The sequence below is a fragment of the Salvia splendens genome, chromosome 13 (assembly GCF_004379255.2).
Source record: "Salvia splendens isolate huo1 chromosome 13, SspV2, whole genome shotgun sequence".
NCBI classification, from domain to species: domain Eukaryota; kingdom Viridiplantae; phylum Streptophyta; class Magnoliopsida; order Lamiales; family Lamiaceae; genus Salvia; species Salvia splendens.
Window position 1 is genome coordinate 26334291 of NC_056044.1, and position 17261 is coordinate 26351551.

General features: G+C 38.1%; 2 protein-coding genes across 2 annotated transcripts; both read right to left on the minus strand.

Annotated features, from left to right (window-relative positions):
- Window positions 1-947: 947 nt before the first annotated feature.
- LOC121760790 lies at window positions 948-1433 on the minus strand. The gene has a single exon (XM_042156408.1). It carries the CDS (start codon window positions 1431-1433, stop codon window positions 948-950), a length of 486 nt encoding a protein of 161 aa, XP_042012342.1.
- A 1816-nt stretch (window positions 1434-3249) lies between these two features.
- LOC121760256 (E3 ubiquitin-protein ligase PUB23-like) lies at window positions 3250-4760 on the minus strand. The gene has a single exon (XM_042155902.1). It carries the CDS (start codon window positions 4636-4638, stop codon window positions 3448-3450), a length of 1191 nt encoding a protein of 396 aa, XP_042011836.1. The 5' UTR covers window positions 4639-4760; the 3' UTR covers window positions 3250-3447.
- Window positions 4761-17261: the final 12501 nt, after the last annotated feature.

The window sequence follows — 17261 nt, forward strand, 5'->3', positions numbered from 1 at the left end:
AAATTCCACTTCATAATTAGAGATTCAGCCGTCTCTTTTTAATAGGATTTGTCCAACTTAAACTAGATAGGAAGCTAGCTGTGGAAGTTCTTGATACATGCTGCATTTTATACATACAAAATAAGGCAAAAAAAAATCACCAAACCGTTCCAATTAGCCATCATATATATATATATATATATGATAGATCACTCTTCAAATCTTGAATAGTAAAACAACAATTAAAAGACTCTCTAGAGGCCAGAGCTTAGTTTTGAAACAAAGTTTCTCACATGCAGGGGAGGTGTTCGATAAAATGCTCAATCATACTATTGAAAAAATGCAACATAAAGGAATCTCATAAATCTCTAATATTATCAATCAAGAATGCGTCTTTTACTTATAAGACATTTTAGAATTCCAAACTTAGAAGCCCTACATAAACAATTACTATCAAAATAAGAAGAGATTTCGAAAACATAATCAAACCACACCAAATAACATAACTTTAGCTTGATCGAATACTTACTTCCCAATAACCCTAAATTAGGCTCCTTGCTTGAAATTTGCAGAAGACCGGTTTAATTATTGTAAAGGAACCAATGCACCAGCATAATTGTAAAAAAAGTAGAATTTACTATTGCACCAATGCACCGACACTTACAAAAAAAGTTGGACATAGAAAGAGACTGCTGAATCTCTAATTATGAAGTAGAATTTAGGTAAAAATTTGAAGGGGGTAATTTAAGCAATTGATAAATGGTTAGAGGGAAATAATATTAAAAAAGAACATAAATAAGATAAAATATCACAATTCCCTTATTCGGGAGAATAAGCATGCCTCGATCCTAAATTACGAAAGACCTGCGAAGTAATTCCCTAATTACGAAATGTCAGAAAATTTAATCCCTTATTCCGAAATTTCTCCCATCCGCACTGCCAAACACATTGTGGAAAGAAACCCGTCGCTATCTGGAGCAGCGGATCCACACAAATTGAAGCGTCCAATTGATGGCTCGAGCGACGCTGCGGCGGACCAGGTCAAACAGGGCGGCGAGGCGCGGAAACATACGGCGGAGGAAGCCGCCGTCGACGGAGCCGGAGGCGGTGGACATCGGCTGGAGGTACGCCCAAGCCGCCTGCTTCACGAGGCGGTTCCGGATGCAGATGTCGGATCCGGCCTGTGCGGAGCTCGGCCGCGGCGAGTTCACCGCCGTCGTCGGGAGGAGATCCTTCAGCGAGGTGTAGCTTCTCGGATTAGGCTTGATTGACAGCAGCTCGAGATAGTCGGAAGACGAAGACGTTGTGGCGGAGGTCGTAGTCGACGAGCTGTGGTGGTGGAGGAGATTGAGCTTCGGCGGCGCTACTACGATCGAGGACGGGATAGAACTCCGGCGGCGGAGGATCGGATGATCGCGAGGCTGCTGCGGTAGTGAAACGGCGACGTCTGTCATGGCGGCCGAGGCTTTAGAGTTTGGTTTTATTTTTTTTATTTTTATTTTTTTGTGCGTTTAGTGGTTTGGAAAAATGTGTGTATGGAGGCGCCCTTCCTTATATGGTGGGGAGATTTTCGGGCCCATTTATTATTTAATTTTATTTTGAATTTTCGTAATTGGGAATGGAGTAACGCAAATTATTGGCTTTTGGTATGTGTTAAGAAAAAGAATGATTCGCTTATGTATGTATGTGGTCACTGTCTTAGAATGTGGTCTACTACTTGTTTAGCTCCTTTTGTTATTCAACTCCTATTACTATTATAATTTAATTGCTTGTATTCCGTGTGCTGTTGGTTCGTTGTGATTATTTTATTTAGTTTTATTTATTTTGAGTTCCCAAATTGGAGGCTTTCTGTCATTAATCAAACACTCTTACAATATTTTATAAAATGAGGCTAAATTTAACTAGGCTATTTTGACCTTGAAATATTAAACGTTGGCCATCAATTTAAATTAATAAATATATACTTGATTTATATTTTTTTTACAAAATTCTCTCTCAATAAATTTAGCAATCAATTTTCTTTTTTATTATTATGGGCCCAAAAAAAAATTCTCTCAGACCCTAGCTTCTACTTTGGGCCACCACTCGCCACCCAGGAATTTCAATTTTACGAACATTATTTTGTCCGGTGTTATCCATTCAAGAATTTGGACTATATAACTTCTGTTTGGGCCCAGTAATGAATTAGTGCTAATGATGTTGGTCTTATGAAAATGACTCGAACTTTCTTCTGAAGAGACAACAATATTTGACTTATACAATTCCGCATGATAAATCGGAACAATACTGTTGCAACTATGAATTTGCTTAGGTACTTGTCGAGTAGTATAATTTAAGATCATAAATACCTTAATTTAAAAGTAAAAAAAAAATTGATGAAAGATTCTCCAAAGCTATATAGTAGTATCATATATCTCTGCCATTATGTGCAACCACACCTCATTCTTCCAGGCCTCCTCAGGCACCTGGTTCTAGAAATTTATCTTTACATGTTAAAAGTCTATAAATTTACATTTATTAATTTTATTTTCTTAGTGTCTTTAGAGTTTTATAGTAACTTTATTAATAAGCCCTTGATGTTTGGAAGAGTTGCTGAATATTGAATTTAGTTTAAGAAACGGTGATTTACCGTAGGGTCATGCTACAGAATTTGCCTTGTAAAAGGATCGTTTAATCAATATCTAATAATCCATGTTCTTTTTCATTTGATTCTAGCGAATATCATCCATCTCCACTCGTTTCTTCTCTAACAAATTGGTGCAGTGAGCATGGAAAGGGATAACGTCTTGAACGAAAGTTGGTGTCAAAGCGTTAGAGAAAGCGATTGAGGAACATGACAGGCAGATAAGAGCAATCAAAGCAATGTTTAGGACATGCGTGTATTCAGTCATGCCTTTGCCACACATCATATTTCTACTAAGACAATTCCAAGTTGCCGCTCTTACAGCATGCTGGAGTGGAATTGTTGGTGCCCTCCTGTATTAGATGGCTTCAATCATTTGAGAAGGCGATTGACATCCGACCTTGGAAGATTTGGGTTGCCTTTTCCAACTTGTGACATAGCCTTAAGGGCAACAAGGTTGTTTCAATAGCAGTGCAATTGATAAGCATCAAGAGCTTGCCATTAGTATTTTGTGATATTTCAGTTATCCATGGCTTTGCTTTTCATTTTGAGTTGTGGTGAGATTATTTATGTTTTGTTGTTGTTGACGTTTATGTTTACACGATCCATGATCACTCAATGCAATATTCAAGTAGTACTAAAATATATTTTCGTCTAAATATTTGAATTCATCATTTGTGTATTCGATTATTATTTGCAAGGCAATGTTTTGAAAAACAAAACAAATGATCGATAACTTGAGTGTATCTTTGGACAGATGGGCAGTTTCTGCCCCTTATATATCAATTAACATGTTGAATAAAATGAAAAACCTAAATTTGTAAGGAATAATGGAATGAGTTTGTTCAAGAGGGATATGAAGAAATGAGATTGTTAGGTATGCAAGAGGAAGTCCTCCAAGCTCTAGCATGCGCCTTGAGAATCTCCCTCGCTCTCTCCTTGGTCTTCGCCCCGCACTCCACCTGCACCACCAGCCACAGCTTCGCCACCGCCCCGCTCTGCACCATCTCCGCCAGCACCGCCGCCGTCGCCGAGTACCTCGACACCGAGTGCAGGATCCTCACCCCCCTCTCGCTCGCCGCCCCCGACACCCTCAGTATCTTCTTGGCCACCACGGCCAACCCCGCCGCGTGCCCCAGCAGCTCCGACCTCCCGTCCGCGCACTGGCACACCATCTCCAGCACCGTCATCATCATCTCACACTCCCTCTTGTCTATCACGTCGAGTAGAAGATCGACCACCGCCGCCGCCACTCCCGCCTTTGCCGCCTTCATCCGGTTCCGCCCCCACGGGCACGCCGCAATCAGCACTTTCATCGCCGACTTCATGTATTTTCTCGAGATGTCTTTATCCTTTAAAATCTGAGCTATTTCGGAGAAGAGCTCGGGTTTTAGTGAAATGAGGAGGGATGGTTCGGCGATTTCTGTGATCGATCTGAGGAGGTTGATGGCGAATACGCGTGGTTGGTAGCTGCCAAGCTGCAGAATTAGGGTTAGGGATTCGACGAAGGCGGGGGTGGAGAGGGGTATGAGGGCGGATTCGGGGAGGTGGAGGGAGTGAAGGATGGATAGGGCGTCGTCGGAGAAGGAGGATTTGGTGATGATGAGGGAGGCGAGGAAGGCGGGGGCGGGGGAGGAGGCGATGCAGCGGCGGTTGGTGAGGCTGTCGGAGGCGAGGGATTTGAGGGTTTGGAGGGATTGGGATTGGAGGTGGGGGAGGGAGGCTTGGGAGAGGAGGCGGAGGAGGTGGGGGAGGGTGAGGGGTGGTTGAGGGGAGGGGAGGCGCTGGACGGCGTGGAGGGTGCACCACGACTGGATGAGGCGGCGGAGGGTGGTGTTGGGGGTGAGGTCGAGGTTGGGGAGGTGCTGTTTGGTGGCGGGGCAGGTCGTGTTTTGCTGTGTGAAGAGCCATTGCTCGATGCTCTCTCTGTCGTAGGTGATTCCGGTGGAGAGTGTGACTGGATCTCTCATGATATCCAGAGTGATGGGGCAGAGGAAGTATGGTGGGATCTCAATCTCGATTTTAACTTCCGCCATGGATAGAGTTGAGTTAAGTTAAGCGGAGAGAATAAAGTATGAAAACGGTTTTGATATGCGAGTAAAGAGGTATTGAAGAAGGTGAATTAAGATGTTTATTGTTGTTTTGGATTTGGTTTGGTTTGGGTGGGTTGGGTTGGGTTGGGTTATATACGTGTGTGGAGAGGGGAGAGATTAACTTTTGTCGAAGATAAAACACGGAAAAATTGTGTGGAGCATGCGTGTAGCTGGAATGTGTAGTTGCATGTTTATTTAAGAGTAATTTGGGGGATTGGGATATAGGACTTTTCAAAGGTCAAATACTCCTAGTGGAATGTGTGTGACATGTTATTGTATGACTTTCTATGAAGATGATGAAGGGAGCACGTGATGCTTCATTTGTTGCTCGTGCTTAATTTATTTTATTTACAGTTATGATATTGATGCAAGTGGATAGACTTGACAAGTCCCAATCCCAATCCCAATCCCAATCACATCAACTATTTACAGTGTAGATTATGGAATTTACGAAATCAAGATGAGTATTTTGCGGTTCATACTTGGTGTTCTATTGCATGTGCATGCATCCTTTCTTGTCCATGTTTAAAGCGCTTTCAAATTATACACATGTTCATTAATACCAATAAACTAAAGTTCCTTTTTGGTCCTTCACATAAAGCGATTTTTTTATTTTAGTCCAAAACATTATCTTTTGAATTATTCGGTCTCTCACAAATAAAAACGGGTCACATTTGGTCCATTCTTGACGGAACAGTCAAATTTTTTACGGTTTTGATTACCGGGTCACAAATCCGTCACTAATTGGGAGAAACTGATCCATCACTAATCCGTCACTAAACCGTACTACCACAAGCTCAGCCGCGTTTGGAAGCGGTGCTATCTCCTCTACGGCCAATCCGGCACCAGAAAATCCAGCTTCATCGCCGCCGCAGCGAATCTCCTAAGCTACGACGTTTACTACCTCAATCTCTCGCAAATCACTGATGCGGATGAACTGAACTCGCTCCTAATTCAAACCATGAGCAAGTCTCTGATCGCCGTGGAGGATCTCGATCGTTATGTTTCCGATTCTAGGTCTAGTTCGCGGATTAATTCATCATGTTTGCTGAATTTCATGGACAGACTATTGAATTCGCAGGATGAGCGGATTTCGATCTTCACGATGAACAGCAAGGACGGAATCGATCTGGCGCTGCTGCGGCCGGGGAGAATCGATATGCACATTCACTTCCCCCTGTGCAATTTCGCCTCTTTCAAAAATCTATCGAGCAATTATCTCGGAGTGAAGGAGCACAAGCTGAACTCCGTCAAAAATTTGTGACGGATTAGTGACGGATCAGTTTCTCCTAATTAGTGACAGATTTGTGACCCGGTAATAAAAACTGTCAAAAATTTGATGGTTCTGTCCAAAATGGACCAAATGTGACCCGTTTTTATTTGTGAGGGACCGAATAATTCAAAAGATAATGTTTTGGACCAAAATAAAAAAAAATCGCTATATGTTACGGACCAAAAAGGGACTTTAGTCATACTAATATCAATCATACGCTAATGTATATATACTAAATTAATAGTACAAAAATATTTACATCTGACAGCTCAATTAATAAATGTGGCTAAAAATTATGTACCTAATTTAAATACATGGTTTATTCAATTTAATCAAATTTAGCAGAATTGATCAATTATTAATTAAAATTATTATTTTTTACTTAAAATGTACTCCCCCAACTTGCTAAAAGCGATGTGTTTTCTCTTTGGGGCATGAAATTTTAGATCTTAATATCTTACGAGTTAAATGGAGAAAATAAAGTAGAAACGAAGAAATAATAGAGTAAGGGAATATTTGTGTTATATTTTGTTATAAAGGAAAATGACTCACTTTTGGTGAGACGTTCCAAAAACGAATGCGAGTGTTATGGTGGGACCAGCGACGGAACTAGTAAGGGACAAGCCCCCGCTCCAGCGGGGGCTTGACGACGCCGGGCACTGTATAATTATTGCGTGCTTGGGGCGGAAATTGAAGAGAGTACCCGTAACTGTTCTTCTTGTTGATTTTTAGAGAGACGGGTGAGAAGATATGACTGTGTAAAAATAGAGATAGAATAGATATACAAACCAAGAGAGAGAAAGATGTCTGACACAATGTATGCTATTTTAACTTTTTACAGAGTAATAATATTAAATTAATTACTACTCCAATTAAAATATTTTGGATAATAATTTATTACTCCATCAAATCAGAAGACTCCCTCCGTCCTATAGAAATAGGCATTTTAGGGTTGACACAAGTTTTAATGTGTAATTGGTAAAGTAAGAGAGAAGAAGAAAAAATTATTGAAATTGTGTAGAAGACGGTGGGACCCATAAATAATAAAGTACTCCACAAGAGAAGGCAAAAAAGGTTGCCATAAATAGATGTAGACTATTTGTATAGGACGTACGAAAAAGAAAATATGACCTATTTATATGGGACAGAGGGAATATACTATTATCGTATTCATAAGAAAAAAACATATTGCAAATATCTCAACCAAATATGCAACATAGAATTTTTTGAACAATAAAAAAAGTGATGAGGAAGGCATTATCAAATATTATAAATAAATATTTTATATTCATCTTAGTATTGAAATATACATTGCATATTACTCTTGTCCAATGGTTGAGTTTCCGCGATTAATTATTTAGTTGATTGTAATGTAATAGAAATGAAAGTACAATTTCTCAATTGCTCAACACATACAGCATACTCATCTCTATTTTTCAAATCTAACTATCCTCATAATCTTAAAACAATACTCTCTCCGTTCGTTATTAGGAGTCTCATTTATGTTCGACATAAGTTTAAAGAAGAAATATAAAAGGGAAGTGGTTGAAAAAAGATAGTGGAATATGAAACTCATTTTGATATACTATATTAGTTTTATAATAAAATGTGAGTGCAATAAGTTAATGGATAGTGTGATGTACCTACCATTTATAGTAAAAGTGAACCGGGACTCCTTATGGCAGACGAATGGAATATTAATTAATTGAAAATAACAATAATAATAATAATTATTATTATTAGTATTTTTTTAATTTTAATTTTAATTTTATTTTCAGCACCGGCTTATTTGATTTTCTGGTTCCGTCACTGGGTGGGACTGAGGAAATATTAGTTAATTAGTATTACTCTAGAATTTAATCATTTGAGCTCGATATTGAGCTTAATGTAGCAAGACTTAGCAGTTAATTAATGGAGCTTAGACTAATTAAGGTTCCAATCTTAGAATTGTGGTTTAGAGGCAAAGTAAACGCCGGTGGCCATAAACGTATTGCGTGGGAGCTTTATGACTGATTCTTTTTATTTTTCTTGTTTCCATAGCTTTATTGATTCCAACAGTTTATTAAATTACGGCGCACATAGCTTTTTATATGTTGGGATCACATGTTTCACGTCATTTTTTGGACAAGAATTCATCTATGGGCCTACATGTTATTAAAGCAAGATTAGTACACGCAAGCAATTACGATGTGGACAATTCTAGTCTGCATGTTTGTTTCAAATGAGAATATTATCTGAATAGTACTATAGTAGTATTTGTTTTGTGTGCTATAATTTGGTTTATCGACTGAATAGTACTATAGTAGTATTTGTTTTGTGTGCTATAATTTGGTTTATCGAAAACACATGAGAGCATCTACTACGCGTCCCTCGCGCGGCTCGCGTTCCGTCCCGGAGGGACGGTTCCGCCGCGGGACGCGTTGCAACCCTCGTCCCGTCCCGTAGCCCGTCCCCAGCCCGTCCCGTAGCCCGCATCCGCGAGACAAGGGACGCGCCGGCCCGTCACGGGCCCGGGCGACGTGGCGCGCCCCCGATGCATGCGTGACGCCCACTCGCTGGCCCGCGAGTGGGCGTCGTCACGGATGACGCAATAACTCATTTTTTTAAAAAAAAATCAAATTTTAATAAAAAAAAAAATTCAAACGGTGATGTTACCGTTAATTTTTTATTTTCTTTTTATTTTATTTTATTTTATTTATTTATTTACTCTATAAATAATCATATTTCATACTCATTTCACACACAAACACACATCTATTCCTCTCAAATCCTCTCTATCACTCCAATTTCCATCTTAAATCAACTCAAACAAATGAATCCTTTTGAGCGAATGCGTCAATTAATGGAACAATCACTTGAAGAAGATCGACGACGAGAGGCGGAGGAAGCCGCGCCACCCCCACGACGCTCCCGGAAGTACATCAATCGGAATCGGGAGGAAGCCTCCGCACGGTTAGTACGCGACTACTTCTGCGATAACCCGATTTGGGGAGATACCTACTTCCGTCGCCGTTTCCGCATGAGTAAACCGCTATTTCTCCACATAGCGAATACTTTGGCGGCCCGGGAAGAGTTCTTCCGAGAAGGGTTCGACGCGGTCGGTCGTCCCAGCCACACGACGCTGCAGAAATGTACTGCAGCCATCCGTCAGCTTGCGACTGGACAAACGGCCGACATATTCGACGAATACCTCCACATCGGAGACACCACTGGGCGCATGTGCTTGCTCAACTTCTGCAGAGGCGTCCGAGCAGCCTTCAGTGACGAATTTCTCCGGAGGCCAAGCACGGACGATTGTCAGTTCCTCCTCAACCTGCACGAACAAGTGCACGGATTCCCCGGGATGCTTGGCAGTGTCGATTACATGCACTGGCAATGGAAGAATTGCCCGGTGGCTTGGAGGGGGTCCTACACGAGCGGCCACAAAGGCACCCACCCAACCGTTGTACTCGAGGCCGTTGCCGACTACCGGCTTTGGATCTGGCACGCGTACTTCGGGGTCCCTGGCTCGAACAACGACGTAAACGTGTTCCACCAGTCCGATCTCTTTACCGAAGTTTTGGATGGTAAAGCGCCGGCCATCAACTTCGTCGCCAACAACCGGCTGTATAAAATAGGGTACTATCTCGCCGACGGCATCTACCCGAAGTGGCCGACCTTCGTGAAGACGTGCGGCAGGCCTGCGAACCCAAAGCAGGCTCTTTTTGCGCAGAAGCAGGAGGCTGCGCGCAAGGATGTGGAGATGGCGTTTGGGGTTCTCCAAGCGCGCTTCAACATCATCAAAGCCCCGGCTCGTTCTTGGTTCATGGAGAGCATGGTCGACATCATGTATACGTGCATAATCTTGCACAACATGATTGTCCGAGACGAAGGACCCGATGCGGGAAATTGGTTCGACTCCGAATCTCCCGGAAGCTCAACCGCAAGTAGTCCGCCGCGAAGTGGAGCGCATCCGTCTATACAAGAACGGTTGGCTATTCGGGCAAGGACACGCGACTCTAGCGCCCACACCCAACTCCAAGAGGATCTAATTGAGCACATTTGGGAAAACTTTGGCGGAGAAGATTAAATTATGTCATTTTTTATTTTTTTATAATTTTAATTATGTCTGTTTTTCTTTTCTTTTTTTAAGTTTAAGTTGTAATGTTGTTTTAATTTTAATGAATTGTGTTTGTTTAAATTTAATTGGGTTGTAAAAAAAATAAAAAACGAAATTGAATGAATAGTAATTAAGGGACGGTTAAGGGACGGAGCGTTGCAGGTTCCGTCCCTTAGTTAAGGGATGGAGGAAAAAAGGACAGTGGGGCCCTCAAATAGTAGTCAAATAATAGTTAAGGGACGGTATAGAGACAGCGTAATGGATGGTCTGAGTAATAATTATTTACCCCCTCTTTCAACCCACTGTCATGAATTGGCGGTCTCAAAATATGACCCCAAACGTGAACCTAGATCTAGATAATAATAATAATAATAATAATAATAATAATAATAATAATAATAATAATAATAATAATAATAATAATAATAATAATAATAATAATAATAATAATAATAACTTTCTACCCACTGTCATGAATTGGCGGTCTCAAAATATGACCCCAAACGTGAACCTAGATCTAGACACATGTAGTAATAATAATAATAATAATAATAATAATAATAATAATAATAATAATAATAATAATAATAATAATAATTTAATAATTTAATAAAAAATTATTATTATTATTATTATTATTATTATAAATTAATGTCCAATTTTATCTAGCTATGTGTTTTTATTATATCGGTTCAATAATTTTGTATATTCATTTTGTACTCATGTCGGATATTTTATATTTTTATTTCCATAGAAGTTGAACTCATTATATACATTTTGTATCGTGCTAATATAAATAAAATCATACTATCACTTTTGTAGACGAATGATATGCTACATACCTTATGTGAGCTCCTGATGTGAGCATCACTCTCGTTTTACACATATTTAATGTTGTTTGTTTCAATTTGTAGATTTAGTTTGATTCTTATACATTAAAAAATGTTATTGAAAATTTTAATTTCACAAAATTCATAAAAACCAAACCTTGATTTGTTATTTTATTAATTTATTTAAAATTATAGAGAAAATAAGCAAATCAGGCTTTGTTTTTTATAAATTTTATGAAATTAAAATTTTGAATAACATTTTTCAATGTATTAGAATCAAACTAAACATATAAATTGAAACGAACAACATTAAACATGCATCAAACGAGAATGATGCTCACATAAAGAGCTCGGTACATAGCATATCATTCCTCCACTTTTGTATTTATAATATTGTATGTCAACACGACAATGCGACTCTAGCGAACATATCGGAAATACAGGCCACATTGATATATTATTAATGTAGCAGTATTTGATAAACAATATATTATTAATGTAGTAGTATTTGATAAACAATGCGCAAAAACAATTTAAACGAAGATTAAACACTATTAGCACACCGTCCAACATATAACTCCTTATTAGGGATATCGAACCATTTAATCGAAATTTGAACTTGTTCAAATAATTTACATGTTATCTCCAAAATGGCTCTTTTGATAAGAAAGAGGACTTCGTGTTAAGATAAGCTCATATAAATGTTATTTCGTTGTTGTTTGATAGACAAGAAATGAAGCATAAATACTATCCGACCAAGTTATAAGATACATATCCTTGTATTTTAGGGAAAAAATTGCGGGCTTGGATGCGCCATAGAAGATAACACAAGCTTAATTACATGATGAGTTAACTATGATACCAAACACTTGGAAATAGTCATATAAGTATCTATATATAGGCATTATCAACTTATCAAACAGGTATATTAATGTTTATGGAAGAAGCGTTCGATTTATTTAGTTATTTAAGAAAACCCACAGGGCAGATTATTTCCTATAGAAAGTTGACGGATGAGATTTATTCCTACCATATACTGACCAGGTAAATATATTTCTTCTAAATCTTGACCAAGTGGATTTCCAGCTTTCAATAAATAAATATGAGACGTGTCCAACTAAATGAAGATCGAGTAAATACAAATTAGATCTGGAAGCTTTATCATATGATAAAATCGCTGAGTAAATATAAAATTAAGAATGAGTGCATCGTGTATATATATACATATATATATATATATATATATGGGGAGCGTTATTCTCCTATTCATCCCTTAGATCCTTTATTCTTCTTAATATGAGCCATTAGATCTCATTCATCAATGGTCCAGATGATCTGCATTATTACACTATAATGGTGCATTATTAGTCGGTGTACATTATTCAACTGAAAATCTGCATTATTACGCTATAATGGTGCATTATTAGTCGGTGTGCATTATTCAACTGAAAATCTACATTATTAAATGACACGTGGCATCAATCTAACCGTCGGATGACAAAATCGTGGGGCTGAGATCAAGAAGGAAAAAGGCGGAAATATGCAAAAAGGAAATGAATACATCCCTATATAGGGGAGCATTATTCTCCTATTGCCCCCTTAGTGTCTATTTCCTTCTTAATATCAGCCATTAGATTAGAGAAATGGACGGTCAAGATCAAAATTGGGTAATTAATCCCGTGTTACATTATTGGTCCTATTTTTTGCATTATGAGGGTACAATAGTAATCCAATAATGGCTGGAACGCGTTTCAAAACGAAAGTTTCGATAATTAAGCGGGAGACCTTCCATCTACTCACTCCATCCCATCAACCCACGATCAAACCTTTCTCCCCTAATTCAAAACCCTTGAAACCCTAGCCGCCCCTCAACACCGAGAGAAACCGCCTTCACCATCGATTCTCACCATGAAAAGCTCAATCAATCGCCGATATAGACTTAGAAAGTTGTGTTCTAAGTTCGCGCGCGCCGACGGTCGTCGATTCGGTTGCTCTTAACCAAAACGGTGTGCCTCTAAAGTCCGGATTTTTAGTTATAAATACTCCTATTCGCTGATTGTAGACTTCTAAGAGGCGATATAGTAGACGATTCACATTTTTTAGTGTTTATTTGAAATAATGCTCATGAAATTTGGTTGATGTTTATAAAAAGTTGAATTTTTTGGCATTTGATTTAGGATTTTTTACATTAATGAAGTATTTAGTTGATTTTGGAGTTATATTTGGTTTTCTGTGCGAATATTGTGGTTGAAATCTTACTGATGTCGTCGATGTTCCTGTAAATCATGTGTTTCTGTGCATTTTATTTTCGAATCTGTACATTATTGACTTTTGCAGTTGATTTTTGAGGTAAACCTGTTTTTTTTGGTCGTTTTGGTTGATGAAAATGTACTGATTTTGGTCGATAAGCTAATCGGTTTTTGATTTTTGGGTTGTCTTGCAGATACGGAATGACGAAAAGAGGCTGTCCTTTCAAATCCCAACCATCACATGTTGATATTATGCATTGTTATTCTATTCCATGTTGCAATGTGGATTTAACATTTTCCCCTTGTTTGATGCATTATGTGACTTGTGTTGTACATGGGTCAAAGAGTGAATGCAATATTTGTATGTTCATTACTTGATCGAATCTGTACATTATGTAGCTATTTCTATGCATTATTTATCCTGTTTTATGCATCATTTGACTGCTGTTGTACATGAGTCTAAGAGTGAATGCAATATTTATATGTTCATTATTTGAGTGATTCTGTACATTATTTGGCTATTTGAATACATTATTTATCCTGATTTATGCATCATGTGACTGCTGTTGTACATGGGTCAAAGTGAATGGAATATTTGTATGTTCATTACTTGACCGGATCTGTACATTATGTAGTTATTTTAGTGCATTATTTATCATGGTTTATGCTTTATGTGACTGCTGCTGGACATGGGACAATAGGTGATTGCAATATTCATGGTGCATTTTTTGATTTATTCTGAACATAATTTGATTATTAAAATGCATTATGTATCAGTTTTTAGGCATTATTTTGATGCTTCTGTACAAGGGTGTATAAGTGAAAGCAGTATAACTATCCACATTATTTTATCCAGTATGTACATTATGTAACTAATTGTATGTTATTATTTTGTATGTTGTACATCATCAAAGCAGCTAAGATTGGACATCGACGAGGAGGTCGATGATATACTGCCAGTAGGAATTCCCTAGAAATTACGGGAGCGATTATCAGAGGACGGGACTAGTACAACTCCGGAAGAGACGAAGGATAGGAAACCAAGGGGTAGGAACGTCGACCATCTGTATTGTCGACGAACCTCTACAGAGTTTCTGAATTGTATAAAGAGTTTAACTCCACGGCAGAAGGAAGCCGTCACAGAACTTGTAAATGAGTCTAAGAGTGAATGCAATATTTGTACATTATTTAGCTATTTCTATGCATTATTTATCTTGTTTTATGCATCATTAGACTGATGTTGTACATGAGTCTAAGAGTGAATGGAATATTTGTATGTTCATTACTTGAGTGATTATGTACATTATTTGGCTATTTGAATGCATTATTTATCATGTTTTATGCATCACGTGGTTGCTGTTGTACATGAGACAAAAAATGGTTGCCTAGCCCCCAGACGAATTACTGCAGCTCGTGTATTTGGACAACGTTTGTTAGACTTAGAACATACTACACCCTAGCCCCTAGGCTTGTTAAACCCTTAGGAAAAACAAGAAACGTGAACCAAACAGCGAAACACGACACAACTTAAATTAAACGGGTCAGGATAAATGTCCACTACATATCACAAATAATGCATTACAGAAACTAAACTGCGCATTATACTATATAATATGTACATGATGTAAATCAGAAAAAAAAAACTACGCGCTATGAATTACTGCAGCTTGTGTATTTGGACAACGTTATTTAGACTTAGAACATACTACACCCTAGCCCCTAGGCTTGCTAAACCCTTAGGGAAAACAAGAAACGTGCGCCAAACATCGAAATACGGTACAACTTAAATTAAACGGGACATGATAAATGTTCATTACACATCACAAATAATGCATTACAGAAACTAAACTACGCATTATACTACACAATATGTACATTATGTATATCTGTTTTAAAAAATGCCTACGCGCTATGCATGTGCAACCCCAGACGAATTACCGCAGCTCGTGTATTTGGATAACGTTTGTTAGACTTAGAACATACTACACCCTAGCCCCTAGGCTTGTTAAACCCTTAGGGAAAACAAGAAACGTGAACCAAACATCGAAACACGACACAACTTAAATTAAACGGGTCAGGATAAATGTTCATTACATATCACAAATAATGCATTACAGAAACTAAACGACGCATTATACTATATAATCTATACATTATGTAAATCAGTAAAAAAGACCTACTCGCTATGAATGTGCAACCCCAGATGAATTACTGCAACTCGTGTATTTGGACAACGTTATTTAGACTTAGAACATACTACATGCTAACCCCTAGGCTTGTTAAACTCTTACGGAAAACAAGAAACGTGCGCCAAACATCGAAACACGACATAAGTTAAATTAAACGGGTCAAGATAAATGTTCAATACATATCACATATAATGCATTACAGAAACTAAACTACGTATTATACTATCCAATATGTAGATTATGTATATCTGTTTTAAAAAAACTCCAACGCATTAAGCTCCAACGCGATTGACGATCTCCACAAACTCGTTCATAATTACTCATCGTTGATTGGCCACTACAATCCAGCTAATGCGCTAAAGGAATGAGGCATACTCGCGGTCATTCATTAAGTCCTCCAACCTATACATTACAGATCACGTATTATGCATTATACAGACAATAGAATCCATTATGCATTATCATTTGGTGCATTATATGTATCCGGTTAACGCCAATAAGGTATGATTCATACTCGCGGGTAGTCATTGTTTCCTCCATCCTATACATTGCCGATCATGTATTATTCATTATATACTCAATACATTTCATCATCTATCATCACTTGGTGCATTATTTGTATAGTTTTAAACTACTACCCTAGCCACGCCGAGAGCTAAACCCCGAAGGAATGATTCATAATCGCGTTCCCTCATTATTTACTCTATCCTATACATTGCAGTCCACATATTACGCATTATATAGTCAATAAAATTCATTATCCATTCTCATTTGGTGCATTGTTTGTGTAACGCCCCGTTTTTCAGAACCCTAATTTTCGAACCCTAAAGTACTTGCATTTAATCCTTTTAATGTCGCGAAGTCCGTGGATTAATTGTCGAGTGGAATTGTCGTTGGATACTTTTCGTGACCTAATTTTGAGTTGAAATTTTGACTGGGTCAACTTTGTTGAATATGTGACGTGGCTGCTTTGAATAATTGATGTGGGGTGAAATTAAATGTTTGTGAATAATTGATAATTTATTATTAGAGTTAGAAATTGTGAAGTAAATCACAATGCGAATTTTTTAAATAATTCCTTTCCGTGACGAATATTTATTGGACTCGATTCCGTGTTGGATCCGATAAATTAAATAGATAATACAAAAATCCAGTCCGGTGATGAATAAATTGTGGCCTGCACAATTTAAATAAAATATAAAGGACCGTGAATCAAACTAATCTATTAAATCTTCTCCCGGTTGACTGGGTCACCAAGCTGCATTAATTCAAATTTTAATTAATGATTCTCCTAGATTTTCTTCCTCCGTAATGAGATATTCCTCCTCCGTGATCTGCAAATCAAATATTGAACAAATTCAATTTAAAAAAAAAAAAGAATGACTCGAAAATTTTCCCTCAATCCACGATGAAAAACAGTTTCCTCCCTCATCCCTAAATCTCTCTCATATCTATCAACCACCCCTTTCCCCTATAATATTCACGCCACAATCTTTTTCTTCTCCTATTCATTCTCTGCAACAAGAAAGCAAGATTTCTTCTACTCAATCAAATTCAAGGTAAATTCTGCAGAAATTCCTCTCTATTCTACATGGTTTGAAATCAACTCATTCACTCTTCTCTACAGAAAACCAGAACTAAAATCAGGGAAAGATTCATCATCTATTCTTTCACAACCTGTCTGCAAACTAAAGGTATATATATATTTCCCACCCACTATCAATATCAATTTCAATTTCATACTGCTGTATCAACACATCCTACACTACCGATTAACTCAATCTGAAATTCAATCTTTAAATCGCATAAATCAAAGCAAACCGAATTAAAGAATCAGACTTTAATTCATGAAATCAAATTAACAACTTACGTCGGGGCTGTTTCGGGGTTGTGCGGGGCTGTTCGGGTTAGTTTCGGGGCGTTTCG